At 48.4% G+C, this 21,131-nt stretch overlaps 1 protein-coding gene across 1 annotated transcript in view; it reads left to right on the top strand.

Annotated features, from left to right (window-relative positions):
- LOC132583340 (uncharacterized) overlaps positions 1-21,131 on the top strand; it is a 163,631-nt gene that overhangs the window by 74,855 nt on the left and 67,645 nt on the right. Inside the window, exons 9-12 of the mRNA XM_060255003.1 lie at positions 2,941-3,282; positions 4,623-4,729; positions 4,790-5,285; positions 20,827-20,947. Coding sequence (XP_060110986.1) covers positions 2,941-3,282; positions 4,623-4,729; positions 4,790-5,285; positions 20,827-20,947 — 1,066 coding nt within the window. The remainder of the gene's footprint in view (positions 1-2,940; positions 3,283-4,622; positions 4,730-4,789; positions 5,286-20,826; positions 20,948-21,131) is intronic.

Raw genomic sequence — 21,131 nt, 5'->3', positions numbered from 1 at the left:
TCCCATCAATCAAAGAAACTCCTTTGGTGAGTACACAAGAGAGGACCTTTGAGGTGGCAGCCCCACAATTGTAGAGCAACATCCTCCACAGGGAGGCGCACCTGGTGCCCTCCCTTTCCATCTTAGGAGGTGGTTGAAGATGCTTTTATTTAGGACTGCATTTGATTGTGTTACTTGGAGTCCTAAATTGTGATTTTTCGGTGGTTTTTTATATAGCATGTATTTTATTTTATGTATTTTACCTATATCATAAGCCATTGAGTACACTAAGGAAGAAAGGTTGCTAATTAATGTTTTAAACAAAGGCATATTCTCCAGGCAGCAGTGCCCAGATGAAAATCGCAGCCCCTGGTGGGTACGTAGGTGTCACAGAAGTCCTAGAGTGGCTGCAGAGGGTGGATGCTCATAGACTTCAGCTTCTGCTAAAGAAGAAACACCTCTGCTGGGCTCCCTCCCCTCCCCAGGCACTGCTTCTGTGTCTCCCAAGCTGGAATTGGCAACTCAGTTTCTACCACATCTAAGATGGTAAAAATAAGAAGGGTTGTGTATGAAAGTTAGAATTCTGCACCCTGAAAATCTAAATGTCTACTGCTCACAAATCCTGCGCCATGCAGATTCAGCTTCTGAGTCCTCATAATCTTACCTCACATGAGAAGAGCATAGAATTCTACATTAATCCCTCTTTTTTTTACACATTTACAGCTACTGGGACGTTTGGGGACCATAGAAGTGGTATTGGCTGTTCTGTACCTTGTGGCAGATGGCACTTTCTGCACTGGTTTAAACCTTGTTATTAGTGGTGGAGCTGATGTTGGTTTTGGGGAGAAGAACCAGGGGGATCCTCAGCCTGAATCAAGTGGGGGTGGGAAGTCACAGGGTTCCTCCAGCAAGCACTAGAGCTGCCAGGAGGAGTGGGGATAAGAGCTAAGAGTACAAATATTTATTCAAAATCATCTATATGGGAAGATACTATAATGTAGCAAAGCAAGAGACGTTTAGTGTTGGACTGGGACAACTCAGCAATGAAACTCACTGGAGGCCCTGGGGTTCACTGCCCATGGATACACAAAGGATGTTGTGAGCAGAAAGAGGAGAGCCATGTGTTGACATGACTTTGTTTGTGGAAAGGAGAATCCAAAAAGTTCCCTTAAGACACACCAGTTCAGTTATGCCACACTGATAAATGAAGACTCATGTTCTTTATACTTGTGAGTAGGGTAGGGTTGCTACTTTTCAAACTGGCCTCTCACTAGTTTCTTTAGTCTCAGTTTCATCCACATCAGCTATCAGGGGGTGTTATTCACGTCCATGCCATGGAGAGCTTTAACTGCCCATTTCCACACATGAAGCCTCTATTAAAAGGACAGGATGTTCTTCCCCAGGCCTGCTTTCTGGATTTCCAGCCCTGTCATATCTACCGTGCAAGTAGAAATTCAACATATTTACCTGTCCCAGAGCGATTGATAGCAGCTACATCTTGGATTCAGCTTCATCCAGCCTTGACTCAGATAGTGTTAAGAAAGAGCGAAGCCCTGGAATGTCTCTTCTCAATTTAGGGTTTAGTTGGGCATACGAATGAACTCCAGGATAGGAAATGGTGGAATTTCATTAAACGTCTCTTGCAAATGTTTTCTGTTTACTTCGTCTTGTCTAAAAACTGTGCCTTTTCTTATCCCAAGTCTTGTCATCCAATAAAGAAACAGTTCAAAGAAAAGAGATGTCATGAATGTGTTGTTGCTGTTTCATTTTAATACTTGAAAATGAGTTTGCATCAGGACCCATCCTTGCTTGTTGAGCTGGCTTTGGTGTCCTCTGCCCTGATTTGTAATACTGCCTTCTTTTTCTGCTTCTCCCCCTCAACTCCCTTTTCATTTGTTTGTTCTTGCTCCCTGATGAAGAAGAAGCAAAAGCAGGGCTTCTGATCAGAGTGGTGTAGTGGTGAAGTAGATCTCTTCATTCTGAGATACCAGCCAGCAATTCAATGCTGAATCTAGACGGAAAAAATCATTCTGCTTCTTCAGTTGCCACAATCAAAATAAGCTATTAAGAAAGTACAGCAGCACAAAAGGGAAAATCAACTGCTCACTAAGTAGGAAAATACATGGAAAGTCTATTCAGAAAACAGATAAAATTACATGAAGGAAACACATACACCAAGAGAGAAAGAGAGAAAGAAAGAAAGAAAGAAAGAAAGAAAGAAAGAAAGAAAGAAAGAAAGAAAGAAAGAAAGAAAGAAAGAAAGAAAGAAAGAAAGAAAGAGAGAGTTATGTATTGACTTTTGAGTGTACCGCATGGCGAGCCCTACAGAAGGCGACCCCAGGGTCCCCAGATGTAGCTCGCCATTCACCCCGCACACCAAGACCTGTGGCGGGAAGTTTGGATGGACCAGGATTGGCCTGGTCAATCCAGGGGGCAGTTCCGGGCAATGTCCAGGTAATGAACTTGCTCGACGAGACCCCCCGCAAGGTCAAGGTCTCTGTCAGGATCGAGGGCAAGCCTTGCCTGATGGAACTGGACTCGGGTTCCTCCATTTCTATAATCTCGGAGGAATCTTTGAGGAAGCTGTGCCCACGTGGCCGGCCCAGCCTGCGGCCGGCAAGCTTCGTGCTCCGGGACTTTCAAAAGAACTCTGTTCAAGTCCTGGGTTGGTCAACAGTGGGGGTGGAATACAACAGGTTTAGGGGCAAACTCGACTTACTGGTGGTCAAACGACAGCTCACCACACTGTTGGGTCTAGCTTGGTTCCGGCCACTGGGAATAAAAATCGTGGGGGTACACAGCAGCTGGGGGTGGGGGGATTCGAGGAGGTGTGTAAGGAGTTCCCGGAGGTGTTTGATGGGGCCCTGGGTTGCTACAAGGGCCCCCCTCATATCCTTGCCCCTCGATCCCCTCGTGCGGCCCGTAAGGTTGAAGGCCAGGCGGGTCTCGTTTGCCTTGAAGCCCCAAATAGAGGCCGAACTAGACCGCCTCACGACCCAGGGGGTGCTGGAACCCATCTCCTTTGCCACGTGGGAAACCCCGATAGTGACCCCGGTAAAATCAAACGGGGAGGTGCGCATTTGCGCGGATTATAAGTGCACGATAAACAAGGCACTTCAGGACAATCCCTATCTGGTTCCAGTCATCAGCCACGTTCTGGCTGCGTTAATGGTGTCCAAGGTCTTTGGGAAACTGGACTTGGCCCAGGCGTACCAGCAACTGCCCGTGGACGCCGCCACGGCTGAGGCACAGACCATAGTCATCCACCGGGGGGCGTTCAAGGTGCGGAGGTTGCAGTTCGGGGTGAGCGTGGCCCCGGGGGTATTCCAAAGTCTGATGGATTCTCTCCTTAAAGGGATCCCCGGGGTACAGCCATTCTTTGATGACGTTCTGATCGCCGCCCCAGACGCAGAAGAATTCAGCAACCGGCTGCGAGAAGTACTTCGCCGTTTCCAAGAGGCCGGTCTTAAAGTGCTCCCTGGGGGTGCCCAGGGTAGAGTTCTTGGGGTTTGCGGTGGACGCTGCCGGGATCCACCCGACACCTGACAAAGCCACCACCATTGTGGATGCCCCCCCCCCACAAATAAGGCAGAACTACAAAGTTTCTTGGGGTTATTAAACTTCTATCATTCGTTCCTGCCCCACAAAGCCGCCATAGCGGAACCCCTCCACAGACTCCTTGACAAAAATGCCCCATGGGTCTGGGGGAGGGCACAAGACGCGGCGTTTAAGGTGGTAAAAGAGCTGCTTATCTCTAATGACGTGCTCCACCATTTCGATGAGAGCCTACCTATGGTCCTTGCTTGCGACGCATCGCCGTATGGGGTGGGCGCCGTCCTGGGGCACCAACTCCCGGACGGGAGGGAGGTTCCGGTGGCCTACTACTCAAGGACCCTGAACACCGCAGAGCAGAATTATGCCCAGATCGACAAAGAGGCTCTGGCGATCGTGGCTGGGGTACACAAGTTTAATGACTACTTGTACGGGCGGCGGTTCACCATAGCCACAGATCACAAACTGCTCCTGGGCCTCTTAGCCCTGGACCGCCAAATGCCTCAGATCTTATCACAGCGCGTGCTGCGGTGGAACCAGTTCCTCAACTCCTACACTTACACCCTGGTCCACCGGCCAGGCAAGGCGATGGGCCATGCAGACGCGCTCAGCTGCCTACCGTTGCCCACCATGGGCCCTGACCCAGCACCAGCCCACCATGTGATGCTCATAGAAACGCTCCCGGAGCGGCCCCTACACGCAGCTGAGGTAGCGAAAGCCACGGGGCGAGACAAGATACTCGCGCGGGTTCTCGACTGGGTGGTAAGGGGCTGGCCAGTGGGAAAACTGGGAGAGGAGTTCAGGGCATTCACAATGCGAAAGGAGGAACTAGCTGTCCACAAGGGATGTCTTCTATGTGCCCCCCCCGCTACAGTGGCAAGTGCTAGAGTCCCTCCATGAAACCCATCCAGGGATTGTTAGGATGAAGGCGTTAGCACGTAGCTACGTCTGGTGGCCTGGGATGGATGAGGAGATAGAGGGATGGGTCCAGAAGTGTAGAGCGTGCCAAGAATCCCGACCCGAACCAACGCTGGGAAACCAACAGGAAACCGTGGTCGAGGCTTCATGTCGACTTTGCGGGGCCCTTCCAGGGGCAAATATTTTTCATCTTGGTGGACACGTACACCAAGTGGCTAGAAGTCATTCCGGTGGCCTCCACCTCCACGGCGGCGGCAATCCGGGCGCTGCGCAGGGTCCTGTGCACGCACGGAATCCCGGATGCCATCGTCTCAGACAACGGGACCGCCTTTACCTCCAGGGAATTCCAGGAGTTCCTACAGAGGTACTTAATCCGACATATACGGTCCGCTCCATTCCACCCGGCCACAAACGGCCAAGCGGAGCGAATGGTGCGCACCACAAAGGAAGCCTTGGGCCGCATAGTGCAAGGAGACTGGGACCACCGTTTAGCCGCCTTCCTGTTCGAAAACAGGATAACCCCCAACCTCGTCACAGGGGTAAGCTCGGCGGAATTACTAATGGGGCGCAAGCTTATCACTAGACTGGATAGGCTGCACCCCGGCCGGGCCTCGGACATCCGCGGGTCCCCCGAGATCAGGGAAGCGGCCAGGGGGTTCTTTGTGGGAGACCCGGTGTACGCAAGGAACTACGCAAACGGCCCTGAGTGGGTAGCGGGAAAGGTGCTGCGAGTCCTAGGGTCCTGTCACTACGACGTAGCCACGGAAGAGGGCCGAATTTTGTGGAGGCACATCGACCAAATGCGCCGCCGCACCCTACCAGAGGAACCAGGGGCCGTACAGGACGGAGAGGAGCCCACTGCCACGCCTCCCCGATGAACGGCTCCACCGCCCGCTCCGGCCGAGCGGGAAGCGGAGCCACACCGAAACGAAGGGGACAAACACATGGCCAGAGCCCCGACCGGACAAGAGGATGAGAACAGCCATAGGCCAGCGGTTTCCCCACGCGGGGAAACCACGGCCCTGTCCGCCACCGCAACTGGGCCCCCGACAGAGCCGGTGGCTGCGCCAACCCCACAAGAGTCCCCCCGGAGGTTGACCAGGGTGCTCACGGCTCCAGCTTACTTGAGGGATTATGTGTCCTGAGCTAAGGGGGGAGGAGTGTTATGTATTGACTTTTGAGTGTACCGCATGGCGAGCCCTACAGAAGGCGACCCCAGGGTTCCCGGATGTAGCTCGCCATTCACCCTGCCCACCAAGACCTGTGGCGGGAAGTTTGGATGGATCAGGATTGGCCTGGTCAATCCAGGGGGCAGTTCCGGGCAATGTATATAAGCGGGGCCCAGCCCGCGTGCTCTCTCTCTTGCTTGTAATATGCTCACAATAAAGGATGTTGCCTTCAAACCGTCTCGGTTCCCAGTACATTACAGAAAGAAAGAAAGAAAGAAAGAAAGAAAGAAAGAAAGAAAGAAAGAAAGAAAGAAAGAAAGAAAGAAAGAAAGAAAGAAAGAAAGAAATTAAATGACAGTGTAAGTCTCCGTACAGGATGATGTTTGCAGCAGCAGGAGAGCCATGTGCGTCACCAAAGGCTTTTTGTGAGGAAAGCTAGAATCCAAAAAGTCCTTTTAAGATACACCAGTTCTGAGAGGCAACACTGATAAAGGAGACTTTTTTTTTTGCAGGTAAATTGGTTTTAAACTTTAAAGTTTGCATCCAGACCCATCCTCCCTAGTTGTGCTGGGATGCCTGCCCTCATCCAGGTCTTACAGCTGCCTTTCCCTGCACCTTCAAGCTCTCCGTCTGGATTCATAGAATCATAGAGTTGGAAGGGACCTGCAGGAAGCTCACAAATACCTTCCCTTCACACACCCAGTGACACCTGCTCCATACACAGAAGATGGGGAACCCCCCCCAACTCTGCAGGATCCCTAGCCAAACTGGCCTGGTTAAACATTGCTGCCTGACCCCAAAGAGGTGAACAACATTCCCTTGGCATGTGAGAAAGGGCCACAAGAATAAGCACCGACGCAACCCTGCCTGCCCCCCTTTTTATGATTGTTTGCTTCTTCCTCCCAACTCCCTTTTTGTTTGTGGTTTTTAAATATATTATATGTATATATGTGTGTGTGTATAATGTAAAAATAAAATGGAATATGTAACAATAAAAAAGTAAAAAGGAATATGCAAACTAAACAAATGGAAAGCTTGTTAAAGGTATTTTGATTCAGCAGATGGTAGCCTCTGTTGCAGCAGTGGATGCTGCTTTGTGCTTTGGCTGCCTTGCATTACCCCCTACAAGTTCAAAACAGCATGCATCACGCTGTTTGAGTTCAGTTATCTGTTCACCTGGAGAGTTGAGTATTTTCATAAAAGCCCTCCCCTCCAATTATTCTTCTCCCAGTTCAGAAAGGATCAACCCTCATGCTCCACAACCTTCAGTGATCAAATAGAACATGGACACACCTCCCAACAAATTAAGAATTTGCATTGCTCCACCCAAGAGCCTATACAACCAAAGCTCTATGTGGCTGTGCATCATTAAGAGAAATGGAGGCAGACAGCTGGAATGGCAACTTGTCTGCGTTACCCGGGCAAGGTGGTGATCGTGACTGGTGGCACCTCAGGCATTGGTCTGGCCCTTGTGAGAGAATTTGGTGAGAATGAAGAGAAGTGGGTATGGAGGAGGGGGCAATTTCTGCCCACAGGGGCTGGGACTGAGCCTGCCAGGAAGACTTTGGAAGTCTTGCTCTCTACATTTCTAGTCTGGAATGAAGAGAAATGGAGGGAGGGAAATGTTCTCTTTATGTCCTCAGAGAAATTTCTGTCTGTCCTGCAAACAGAAAAAGGACTGATGTAGTAGTACCTTCAGGCATAAGGTCTTGTGGACTAGAGACTTTTCATTACCCTCACCCCATGACAGGGTCTCCTCATTTCTTTAAAATATGTATTTGCAATCTTAACCGAGATTCTTCTTGAGGTAGTTTACCGAGTAAAATTTAATAAAATCATAAAGTAGCATAACTTATTAATTGAAAAAAACCTAGCATAACATAAAAGATGTAATAAACTTCAAATGATTACACAGACCTTACCCTAGAACAATTTTAAAAGAATGATTTCTTCGTTACAAGTCGGGGGTGGTGGGGGGGAGAGACCTGTTTGGGTTTAAGTTTGTCCTGCTGACATCTGTTGTGTTCTACCTTTTGCAGAGGAAAAGGGACAAGCAATTCAGAGAGACCTCCAGGCTTCTGGGTGCCCAGGGGAGGCTTTCTACCATTGCGATGTCCGCAATGAGTCAGACATTAATGTAGGCTAAAACTGGAGGAAGAGTGGTGCTTCTTTGAGAATTCTGCAGCTTTACAAGAAATGTCCTTTCATTTCTGAACAATCACTGAAAACGTTCTCTATATTCTAATTCTCAGGAGTCTAAATGGCCATAACACGGTTCTTCTAGGCCTTTCCACTTGATTTATGCTCCCTTTCATAAATTCAGAATTTGGTAATCACCTGTAGTATCATGTGACTCTCCTCTGCCCTGGGGTTCCACACAATTTCTCCATCAGCTATAATCTTCTATTCCTTCTCACTGTCCCAACATGCCCTGGAGTCTGATATAATGGGGAAGACTCAGAAGTTGAGTGCAAAATTTGCCTCCTTTTCTCCAGGCTCAGTCAGGCTGGAGGTGTTAATAGCAAAGTGCCTATGCAGCAGCCAGGGCACTGAACTGATTAAGAGGAAAGAAAGCTTTATTTGTGAAACTAACCAAGTGGATGGGAAACAGAAGATGTAGCCCTTCCTGCCTTGCTAGGTGGGAGACAGATAATTCTAGACTGTTTCAGAAGGAAAGCCTAAGATTAGCATTCTGCAGACAAAGAGAAGCCCTTTTGGAAAGAAGGTACTTCCCCCTACAGTCCTCTCTAGCTAGAATTTGCCGCTCCCTGCAGGATCTTATTTCCTCTCCTTTGTACAGAAGACATTGCTCTGTTCCAACAGGAGGCAGCTCATGGTTCAAAGACCCTTAAGCATAAATGCCTGAGCAACCCTCTCCCCAGGCTGGACCATCCTTCTCTGTCTTGCTCCCAGCACCTGGGACAGGTAAAATGGTCACTTGCAGCTCTGAAATCATAGCATTCAAGTCAAGTCATGTCAAGTTAGCCTTTATTGGCATAAAATATATAGATGTATATATTAGAGCAAATTGGTTTAAAAAAATAAAATTGAATGGTTTTATGTATATACATCAGGAAAAGCATAAACGTAAACTATTTCTATGAGATCCTTTGGCGTGCCTTTAAAACAGAATAAAGAAACTTAGCCACTTTCTCAGTGACACTAGATGAAGTATCATTCAAAAGATTATAGACCTTAAGTGCATCAGAACAATCCACCATGCTAACTAAAAGAGGATGTAAATACTTGTGACGAAGATCTATATACAAATTACAATAAAGAAGAATATGAGTTACTGACTCCACACATTTTTGCTTACAGAGACAGTATCTGACTGAGTAGGCTGTCTTGTTAAATCTGCCATAAAAAATGGCAGAGGGCATGGCGTTGCATCTGGCAAGGGAAAAAGCTCTACGCTGCTGTGGCACCTGCAAGACGGATTGATATGAGGCCATTTTCCCAGTACTAAGAGAGATCTCAAAACTCAGTGAACAAGTTTTCTTAGCCAGACTGTATAGGTCTTGGCGCTCAATATCTAGCAACCTGTTTTTAATTTGTTGGACTGCGGTGGTGAAGGACAGCATGGACAATAGTTCTAGGGATAAACCCATTGCTTTTATTTTTCTCTCAATTTGTGCTGACCAATTTGACAAATTAAATTCAGAGAGCATTTGAGAGATATAGCTCCCCGGTTCAGAGTTGTAGTGCAAGCGTAGCCAGAATTTGAAGGTCATGAGCCATGCACTAGTAACCAATAAAGACATGCCAGTTTCTAAGCAGATAACTGCATATGGGACACATTTTGGCATGCCCAGAATTTTATGCAAGAATTTGGATTGGACACGTTCGGTAGACCTTCATAAGATCCAATCCAGACTGGGATGCCATACAGAAGTTGTGAAATCACTTTGACTTTGAATATTTTTATGGCATCTGGCACAAATTGGTTACCTCTGCCATAAAAAAGCGAGCTATGGCAGATGCACTGATATTAGCTATCTTCAATGCATACTTGCGATGTGTAGACCAAGTCACATTATGTTGAAAATAAACACCTAAGTATTTAAAATACTTGACTTGCTCTATCTCTTTACCATCAATAACCCATTTGTAATGTCTCTTTTTGAGAAAACTAAGATTTTGGACTTCTCATAATTGAGCTGGAGCTTATTACTAGTAAAATACAGAACACAACGGGACAACAGACGACTTAAGTCCACTCTAGAGCAGGGCAACAGCACCATATCGTCAGCATAAAGTACCAAGGGTACATGTAATGCACCGAATTTTGGACTATGGCAGTCAGGACCAGACAACTGAATAACCAGGTCATTGAGGAAGAGATTGAATAAAAGGGGAGTCAAAATGCAACTCTGTTTGACACCCTTATTGGCAGCAATGTTCAATGTTAAGTTGCCTGCTAATGAGCATTTGGTCTGGCAGGTGGTAGAAGTGTGTAATCTCTTAATAAGCATAAGGAGTCTTTTATCCATGTTTAGTTTATCTAGCTTAATCCAGAGGAGGTCCCTGTCAACTGAATCAAATGCGCCTTTTAAATCTAAAAAAGCAACAAATAATTTCTGGTTATTATGCACAGTGTACTTGTTGACTAGATGGGATAGGGTAATGCAGTGGTCTAAAGTGGTCTTCCCTTTGCAGAAGCCCAACTGTTCAGGGCCTAGATTTTTTTCCTGCAACATCCAGAGATTGAGCTTGACTAATAGATGTTTGGAGTAAAGTTTGCCAATGATGGAGAGTAGACTAATCGGCCTGTAATTGGCAGGGTTAGTGTGATCACCTTTTTTGTATAGTGGGACCACTATTGCATTCAACCATGCCAAGGGAATTATGCCAGTTCGATCTACAATTGTAAACAGAGATGCAAGGGGAGAAGCCCACCAGTCTGAGTCTCATTTTAAGATTTCGGAGGAAATGGCATCCGGGCCAGGAGCCTTTCCTAATTTCAATTGTGTAATTAATTCTTTTATTTCCTCTGGAGGAACAGGAGGCCAGTCAGGTAAATCGTCTAGAGGAACATCAGATGGTTCAGCACAAGTTAGATCTTGATGGAACAGAACTGAGAAGTGCTGAAAACAAACATAAGAGGAAATGGCAGACATAGATGGGTCATCGGCCTGGAATGCACCTGAGACTATCGACCAGAACTTATTAGAATTTTTTAATGTAGTAGCATGGTATAGCTCTTCCCATTGAGTTTTAATATAATTGTGCCTCTTTTTTGTGACAAGGTGGTGCAACTGAGTCTTAAGCACAAAGTATTGTGATGGCAAGGCCAGGGCCTTTGAATTGCGGTATTGGTTGTAAACTTTACACAGAAGAGTTTTTGTTTCTTTACATTCTCTGTCGAACCATCGGTGTGTAGAATTTACTAGAATAGTTGCACCTCTGCTTGGGCACCCTGAACTGACACTCAGTGATTCAGAGATATAAGATGTTAAAGAATTGTAAGTTGACTTACTCACAGCATTCTCTTTTCTGTTGCTGTCCTTGCCCTGCCTTAGATGTCTCTTAATCTTTTTTCCTGTAGAGGTTGATTTTGGTAACTGTAGAACGTTATGGATGCCTGGACTGCCTGGTGAACAATTTTGGAATTAGTGAGTGACGTTCAACCTTTTGGGGACTGGGAAGAATCACTGGGATGCATGTGTCTGAATTCAAGTTCATTTCCAGTTTATTCAAAAGTCAAAATGTACCTCTTCAATAAAGTATTCAAGGAAGTATAACTTTCCAGGGGTCTGCTTACAAAGAAACTAATGAAATTGCAGTAGCCTAATAACAGAACAAGTCTATTTTTAATTATTGTTTTAATACAAACATACACTCAGTATACACTCATAAATATACATATATATACACACCCTCTGTTTTTCTATATATAAGGGCTAATTTATGGGGAGTTAGGTTCAGTGAGGCTGTGGGCTATGCCATACACGGCCATCCAAGATGGACAGGCCACAGCTGAAAACCTAGACAAAATGCAATCCACTGGAGAAGGAAATGGCAACCCGCTCCAGTATCCTTGCCAAGAAAACCCCATGGACAGTAACAAAAGGCTAAAACATATGGCACTGGAAGATGAGCCCCTCAGGTTAGAAGGTGCCCAATATGCTACTGGGGAAGAATGGAGGGCAAGTCTAAGTAACCGCAGAAAGAGTGAAGCGGCTGGGCCAAAGCCAAAAGGACGTTGAACTGTGGATGTGTCTGTTGGTGAAAAAACAGTCTGATGCTGTAAAGAACAATACTGCATTGGAACGTGGAATGTAAGATCTATGAATTAAGGTAAGCTGGATGTAGTCAAACAAGAGATGGCAAGACTGAACATCGACAACTTGGGAATCAGCAAACTAAAATGGATGGGAATGGGTGAATTTAACTCAGAGGATCACTACATCTATTATTGTGGGCAAGAGTCCCGTAGAAGAAATGGTGTGGCCTTTATAGTTAACAAGAGAGTGAGGAAGGCAGTAATGGGATACAATCTAAAAAATGACAGAATGATCTCAGTCCGTATCCAAGGCAAACCATTCAATATCACAGTAATCCAAGTCTATGCCCCAACCACTGATGCAGAAGAGGCTGAAGTGGACCAGTTCTATGAAGATCTACAACACCTTTTAGAATTAACACACAAAAAAGATGTCCTCCTCATCATAGGGGACTGGAATGCCAAAATGGGAAGTCAAAAGGTAACCGGAACAACTGACAAGTTTGGCCTTGGAGAACAAAATGAAGCCGGGCAAAGGCTAATAGAGTTTTGTCAAGAGAACAAGCTGGTCATAGCGAACACCCTTTTCCAACAACCTAAAAGGTGACTCTACACATGGACATCACCTGATGGGCAACACAGAAATCAGATTGATTATATACTCTGCAGTCAAAGATGGAGAAGCTCCTTACAGTCAGCAAAAACAAGACCTGGAGCTGACTGCGGTTCAGATCATGAGCTACTCATTGCAAAATTCAGGCTTAAATTGAAGAAAACTGGGGAAACCATTAGACCATTCAGGTTTGATTTTGATCACATCCTTTATGAATATTCAGTGGAGATGAAGAATAGATTTAAGGGACTAGAGTTGATAGACAGAGTGTTTGAAGAACTATGGATGGAGGTTCATGACATTGTACAGAAGGCAGCAACCAGCACCATCCCAAAGAAAAAGAAATACAAGAAAGCAAAGTGGTTGTCTGATGAGGCTTTACAAATAGCTGAGGAAAGAAGGAAAGCGAAAGGCACAGGTGAAAAGGAAAGATTCACCCAACTGAATGCAGATTTCCAGAGAACAGCAAGGAGAGATAAGGAGGCCTTCCTGAAGGAACAATGCAAAGCAATAGAGGGAAATAATAGAATGGGAAGGACAAGAGATCTCTTCAAGAAAATTGGAGAAATCAAGGGAATATTTCATACAAAGATGGCCAAAAACGGTAGGGACCTAACAGAAGCAGAAGAGATCAGGAAGAGGTGGCAAGAATATACAGAAAAATTATACAAGAAGGATTTCAATGTCCTTGACAACCATGACAGTGAAATCGCTGACCTTGAGCCAGACATTCTGGAGTGTGAAGAGTGTGAAGTCAAATGGGCCTTAGAAAGCATTACTAACAATAGTGAGCGGAGATGACGGTATCCCAACTGAGCTATTCAAAGTCCTAAAAGATGATGCTGTTAAAAGTGATGCACACATTATGTCACCAAATCTGGAAAATGCAACAGTGGCCACAGGATTGGAAAAGATCAGTTTCTATTTCAATCCCAAAGAAGGGTAATGCCAAGGAATGTTCAAACTATCACACTCATTTCACATGCCAGCAAGGTCATGTTAAAGATTGTACAAGCTAGGTTTCAGCAGTATGTTGATTGGGAACTACCAGAAGTTCAAGCTGGGTTTCAGAGAGGTAGAGGAACTAGAGATCAAATTGCCAACATTCGCTGGATTATGGAGAAAGCATGGGAGTATCAGAAAAGTGTCTATTTCTGTTTCATTGACTATGCTAAAGCCTTTGATTGTGTGGATCACAACAAACTGTGGCAAGTCCTTAAAGAGATGAGAGTACCAGACCACCTCACATGTCTCCTGAGAAATCTGTATAAGGGTCAAGAAGCAACTGTCAGAATGGAATATGGAACAACTGATTGGTTTAGAATAGGAAAGGGGGTTCGACAAGGAAGTATATTGTCACCCTGCTTATTTAATTTATATGCAGAGTACATCATGTGGAATGCTTATTTAATTTATTTGCAGAGTACATCATGCAGATGAAGCACAAACTGGAATTAAGATTGCCGGGAAAAACATCAACAACCTCAGATATGCAGATGACACCACTCTAATGGCAGAAAGTGAGGAGGACCTAAAGAACCTCTTGTTGAGGGTGAAAGAGGAGAGCACAAAAGTAGGCTTGAAACTCAACATCAAAAAGACTAAGATCATGGCATCCGGCCCCATCACACCTTGGCAAATAGAAGGGGAATATATAGAAGTAGTGACAGACTTCACATTTCTGGGATCCAAGATCACTGCAGATGGCGACTGTAGCCATGAAATTAAAAGATGTTTGCTCCTTGGGAGGACAGCTATGGCAAACCTGGCCAGTATAATAAAAAGTAGAGACATCAGCCTGCCAACAAAAGTCCATATAGTCAAAGCGATGGTATTCCCAGTAGTAATGTATGGCTTTGAGAGCTGGACTATAAGGAAGGCCGAGCACAGAAGAATAGATGCTTTTGAGCTGTGGTGCTGGAGAAGAATCTTGAGAGTCCTTTGGACTGCAAGAAGATCCAATCAGTCAGTCCTAAGGGAAATCAACCTTGACTATTCACTGGAAGGTCAGATGCTGAAGCTGTAGCTCAAATACTTTGACCACCAAATGAAAAGGGAGCACTCAGTGGAGAAGATCCTGATGCTGGGAAAGACAGAAGGCAAAAGAAGAAGGGGACGGCAAAAGATGAGATGGCTGGACAGCGTTACTGATGTAACAAACACGAGTCTGAGCAGACTTCGGAAGAGGGCTTGGCGTGACTTTGTCCATGGGGTCACAAAGAGTGGACTCGACTATGTGACCGAACAACAACAAGGTGCCATTGGAGAATATTTTCTTTCGGACTCATTGACACTAGTCTAAGAACAGCTGTTTCCCAAAGCCAACTCCATTCCTCTTTTGTGATCGTGATTTGCAAATCCTTTCCTCATTTTCTAGTATAGCTCAGTGGATTACTGTCCATATTAATTAGCCAAAAACAACGCAATAGCACCTTTGACAGTTCCAGAGACCAGTACTTGAAAATATGTTTTATATCTTAAACTTGCATATTTCCTCAAAAGTACATGCACTATATGTCTGATTTGAAAAAAAAACCAAACAAATTAAAATGGGGGCTTTATCCTCCCTGATCTTTATCACCACCCTTCATATTTTATTATTTATTTATGTTGATTTATAGCCCGCCCTATTCTGTGATGGGCTCAGGGTGGGTTCCAACACAATAAAACAATCGAGCCAACATTAAAACAGAATCAAACAATTAAAAACAGATTAAAATTTAAACTAAAATTTAAACAAGTTAAACCACTTAACTCAATGTTGATATCAATGGGGGGAGGAATGGTGTGGACACATCAGTTAAATACAGCTTTGGTGTCAAGGATATCAGCTGTATTGGCCCGACTTAAGTAATAGTGCAGGGAGGCCAATTTGATGGTATAATAAGGTAAGGACATCTGCCTGCCTCAGCCATAGGCCTGGTGGAACAGCTCCGTCTTACAGGCCCTCCGGAATAGCAACAGATCTGGCAGGGCCCAAACGTCTAAAGGGAGCTGGTTTCACCAGGCTGGGGCCAGGGCCAAGAAAGCCCTGGATCTGGTCGAGGCAAGCCGGATGTCCCTTGGGCCAGAGATGTCAAAAGTTGTTGATTTGCTGATCTTAATGACCTCCGGGGCTCGTATGGGGAGAGATGATCCCACAGGTATGTTGGTCCCAGGCTGCATAAGGCTTTAAACGTCAGTACTAAAACCTTGAAGTGTATCCGGTACTCGATTGGTAGCCAGTGCAAACTACGCAGCATCAGCCGACTGCTCGCCCATACAGGCAATTCAGTCAGCAATCGTGCTGCCGCATTCTGCACCAGCTGGAGTTTCCGGGTCAACCTCAAGGGCAAGCCTGTGTAGAGCGAGTTACAGTAATCCAACCTGGAAGTGACTGTTGCATGGATCACTGTAGCTAAGTCCCGAGGGGCCAGATAGGGCACTAGTTGCTTGGCCTGCTGAAGATGGTAAAAGGCAGATTGTGCAACAGCTGTGATCTGGGCCTCCATAGAGAGGGAGGCATCCAGTATCACACCCAGACTCCTCACCTTCTGAGCTGGCACAAGAGATGCACCATCCAGGGTGGGGAGCTGGATGCCCAATCTTAGCCCCCCACGGCTCATGTACAAGACATCCGTCTTGGCTGGATTGAGCTTCAGCCAGCTCAGTTGCAACCAACCAGGCACTGCTTCCAATGCCCTGGTTAGATGGTCTGGGGTGGAGACTGGGTGGCCGTCCATCAACAGATAGAGCTGGGTGTCATCTGCATATTGGTGACAACCCAGCCCCAAACCTCTAGCAATCTGGGCAAGGGGGTGCATATAGATGTTAAACATCATTGGCAAGAGAATAGCTCCCTGTGGCACACCACACTCTAGTGGATGACACAGGGAGGACTGCTTGCCGATCGCCACTCTTTGTCCCCGACCACGGAGAAAGGAAAAAAACCACTGTAAAGCCACCCCTGAACTCCAGTGTCGGCAAGGTGGTGGGTCATTAGATCATAATCAATTGTGTCAAATGCTGCTGAAAGGTCTAAAAGCAATAGCAGCGCTGACCCACCTTGGTCCAGGTGCCTTCTGAGGTCATCTGTGAGGGCGACCAGAGCAATCTCTGTCCCATGACCAGGGCGGAAGCCGGACTGGAAAGGATCAAGGCTAGATGTATTTTCCAGGAAAACTTGAAACTGCTCTCCCACCGCTTTCTCAATGATCTTACCCTGAAATGCTAAATTCGAAACTGAGTGATAATTGGCTAGGACCAATGGATCCGATGATAGATCTTCTATTTGTCCAGTAAATAATATTAACGGTTACAAATCTACACTAAAGCTACCCTTTAACTTATACCAAACTGCCAATACTGAGTGTATAATAGGATGATCCTAAGTCAGTTTTCTATTATCATACCAAAGCAGGTAATTCCATTTTAAACCATCTTTAAGAAAAGTTTTCAAGTAGTCATTATATAATCGACATCGACATTCTATCATTTCAGCTACCCTAACCATCTTATATTATGTAGCAATATGAGGTACCCCTAGTCCTCTTCTAACTCCTGGTCTGTTTTCCTAACCAAATTAATTCTTTAAATACACAACAAGATTATATGAAGGTTTTGGAACTCCCTTCCTTGAGGAAGGCCCGGCCCTTCCCAGCCAAGCCGGCATCGCCGGCGTTCAGGCTGGGGGCCGTCTTTGCCCCCTTGGAAGGAGGGAGCGGCTGAATGCTTCACCCGGTACATCCGGGTATGTTTCTGGATGTGGCGTCGGGGCTATATAAGCCCCGGCCCCGCCCAGATCTCCTCAGTTCCTTCGGGCTCTCTGTGCAGGCAGTCTGTTTGGCTCTCCGCTGGGAGAGCCACGTGCAGATTGCATGGAGAAAGGGCCTGGCAAGCGCAGGCTGAGGGAGCCAAGGAACGTGTGGTCGATTGGCGCGGCGGCAGCAAGGCGCGAGCAGCGGCTTCAGCGCAAGCGCTGGCCAGCTGATCCTCGGCCAGCTGATCCTCGTCCCTCAGGACGGGGCTTGCAAGCGCTGGCCAGCTGATCTTCATCCAGGGCTCTCTGCTCTCAGAGAGCTATGTGTGTGTCGGGTGGAAGAGCCGGCCTTCAGAAGGGAGCCTTCGGCGAGGATGGTGCCTGGAAGGAGTCGGACGAGCGGGTGGCTGTGAGGCGCTTACAGCGACGGAGCGCTAGCGGGGCTGATTAGCGCGAGCGCTGGCCAGCTGCTTTTCGGCCCTCGGGACCGGGTGAACGGCGCGACGGCTTTCAAAACGGGCGGGTCGCATGCGGCGGCCATTTTAAGGCAGTTGCTTCCATTTGGGCGGCAAGGGAGTAAAGGCGCGCGCGGCAGCCATTTTTGTTCCCTTCTAAGGGGTCTGGGCCCACACCTTTAATGACGGTGATTGGTGTTGCGGGGCTATTGGGGGTGGTTAATATTCCTCACCCCACCCCCACCAGGCCAGGGTAGCTCGAGCTCACCTTCGCCGTTGCAAAGGTTTGCAGTACAGTACTGGGGGCTTGTGTTCTGACAGTCACCTTTTCTTCTGCGCCATTTTTGCCTGCCGCATGAGGCCACTTGTGAGGCTATTTCTGGGTGGCTATAGGTGGCACCGGGGGGGGGGGTCCTTTGTGGGCATTTAACATCTCCCCCACCTCCCCACCCTTCAGGCCAGGGTGGGTAGGAGCTTTACTTGTTAAAGGGAGTACAGGGTAGTGCTTGGGGCTGCGTTTCCCTGCACTTTTCTGCCTCCAGTCATCTCCTCCCCCCTCCCCCGCCAAGTTTATTGAGCCTGTGGGTGGCTTCGCGGTTGCCCAGGGCTGGACTGGGTTTCCTTCCCCTTGGGGCTAAGGGTTTAATTGTATTTCATCAGGCAGCAGGCAAGGGGCAAGATCTCTGCCTGGGCCCCTGGAGAGCCACAGTTGGGCGTCGTAGTGAGGGTCGGTGGCTCAGTGGTAGAGCATCTGCTGGGTAGGCGGGGGGTCCCGGGTTCATTCCATGGCATCTCCCAAATGGGGTCCGGGCGGATAGGTGTGGAAGACATCAGCTTGGGACCCTGGAGAGCCGCTGCCGGTCTGAGACAGTGCTAACTGTGATGGATCGAGGGTCTGATTCAGTAGAAGGCAGCTTCATATGTTACCATACTGATTTCGGTTGGTATACCCTATTCAGTGATCCCACCCTCCCCTCCTCAGGGTATTGTGACGGCTGGCATGCATTGGGGCCGTTTTGGGCCGGCTTCGATTTGTTCCTCCTCCACCATTCTTTTCATGGTTTGGGTGGCTCACATTAGCATAACACAGTGACTACTTGGTTGCTATGTGGGGTATCTTGGTCACCGTTATGGGGACCGCTTGGTGTAAGGGCAACACTATGGCATCCAAGATGGGTTAAGGAGGGTCCAGGGATAAGCTGCCGGCCTACCCGTCTCGTGGGCGGGGTCTGCAGCCAGGTCCAGGTCCAGCTGAGGAGCAGAGGCAAGGGGTGCGAGCCCGGTTGCCAGCGTGGGACAACTGGAGGGTCTTGAGCAGCAAATGGTTGCCACAGGGGCTTACATTTGGGAAGGTCTTTGCGCTTCAGGGCGGTCGGCATGGTTAAGCACCCCCCCCTTCTGTTTGCACTGTGCCAGCTGGCGGTTTTAAGGTTGGAAGAGCCCCTCGACGCAGAGAGTTAATGCTGCAGTACCGCAGTCCCAGGCTCTGCTCATGATCGGAGTTCGATCCCTGGTGGAGGCCGGGTGTTTAGGTAGCCGGCTCGAGGTTGACTCAGCCTTCCATCTGGGTGCTGCTTGGGGTTTTGCTTGATTTGTCCCCCAGTTGGGTTGGGTAGCTACAGGGTAGAGTAACCTTTTGGGCACCCATCCACTTATGGTGTCATTTACACCGGTCAGGGGAACTGGGGACCGGCTGGGAAGGTGTGGCACAGTTGCTGCTGTGGGCCTGGCTGCGGATTAGAGGTGTCCTGACGGCACCCATGACAGAGTAGGGCAGGTCTAAGGGCAATCAGCCGCCCGCCCGTCCAGGGGGGCGAGACCCGCAGCTCGGCCCGGTTGAATAGCCGGGTCAGGGGAAGTGGGCCTGAAGGCGCCATTATGGACTAGTTAGAGGCCACTGAGCAAGGAAGAGTTGCCAGGGGGGCTCCCATATGGGAGCGGCGTCGGCGCGCCCCTGGGCGCTCATGGTGTCGCCCCCCCCCCTGGCAGTTTGCATATACAGGGGGTTGTGGCCCAGTGAGCAAGGCGGGGGTTGTGGCCTAGTGAGCAAGGCGGTGGCACTAGGCGGTGCCTAGTGTGCAGGGCAAAAACCCCCTGCAACTTCAAGCACGAGCGTCGGCTTTGCAGTGTGGCTCATGCCTTTTACGCTTGTATTAGGATGAAGCCGTGGCCGGGAGGTAGGCGCCCCGGCGGGGGGCAGTGGTGGCGGTCAGCAGCCCCCCCCCCCATTCGACCGAGGGTAATCATTTGATTATTGGGTAAGTTCCCAAGTGCAGCGGATGGCCAGTATCCACCGGAGGTGTCTCACTTTGGGGTCTCGGATCCCGTATCAGGGGTCTAGGGCTCCCCCCTCCCTTAGTTTGGCTGCTAAGCTCCAGTCAGTGGCGGGTCTTGAGCATGCTGTTAGGGCCAAGATCGCCATAGAGTGCCAGGAAGGTGGGGTTGTAGGACCCCCCCCCCTTTTTCTTTGGTACGCCGCTGTACCCATATGGTGCGTATTTCCCCCGGGGGTGGTGCCTGAGAAAGCGCCAGGGGAATATCGCCTGGTTCCGCACCGGTCCTACCCCTGAGGTGGGTCGGCGAATTATGGAGTTATGTTCTGTATGAGGTACACTTCCTTTGACCAGTCAGTTAAAAGTATTGTGTGGTTTGTGGTTGGGGCAGCGAGGTCCGGCCCCTCCCGACGGGGTCCTCGGTCTCCGGTGCTGCATTCAAGCGCATTGGCTCCTTAGTGGAGTGGGCTTTATAGGATAGGACTGGGTTTAATGACACGGCGCACTATCGGGGTGCCTGCCTTTTGTCGGTCCAGCAGGTACAAGGTGACGCGCCTGGCTCTTGCATGCTTCAGGAGTTTGCCATCAAGGTGGGGGGTACCTTTGGTGCGCCCAGTACGGTGGCGACATTCCTTAGACATTGAGCTCTATACCCACCAGCAGGCATTGCGGCTTCCGGAGAAAAAGGTTGCTGACTTAGGGGTCGGTGGGCTGCTCTTGCTAGGCAACACAAGGTGTTCCAGCTCTAATTTCAGTAGGCAGTTGGTCACCTTAACTTTGCATGCAAAGTGGTGGAGCTTGGCGGGGCCGCCTTGAGACGTATTTGGGACATTAGGGGTCACCTGCTTTGGACAGCGGGTTCAGCAGGGTCCCGCCATTTTTGGAATTTTTTCCCAATTTCAGGGGCCGTTTGGCTTCGGGGTGAGCTACTCGCCGACCGCTTCGGCCTTGGCTGGGGCGGTGCACGGCGGTAGTGCATGTCTATCAACTCCTAGACCTCTAAGTCGCGTGGGCGATGAGCCTGGTAGTCTATTATACTTCCTTACCTCCGGTGGGATATTTGTTTATGTTAGGGCTCGTACCCGGAGACTGTATGGGGTGGTGGCCGCTCTATCTTGCCAATAGCTGTAGGGCTTTCGGCAGCTCGCCCCGGAAGTGGACATGTGGCCGGTGCAATTCCCCCCGGACCTCTGGCAATTCGGGATGTT

Source organism: Heteronotia binoei, chromosome 15, assembly GCF_032191835.1.
Source record: "Heteronotia binoei isolate CCM8104 ecotype False Entrance Well chromosome 15, APGP_CSIRO_Hbin_v1, whole genome shotgun sequence".
Taxonomy (NCBI): domain Eukaryota; kingdom Metazoa; phylum Chordata; class Lepidosauria; order Squamata; family Gekkonidae; genus Heteronotia; species Heteronotia binoei.
Note: the sequence above shows the minus strand (reverse complement) of the source record. Positions and strands in the feature narration are given on the sequence as shown.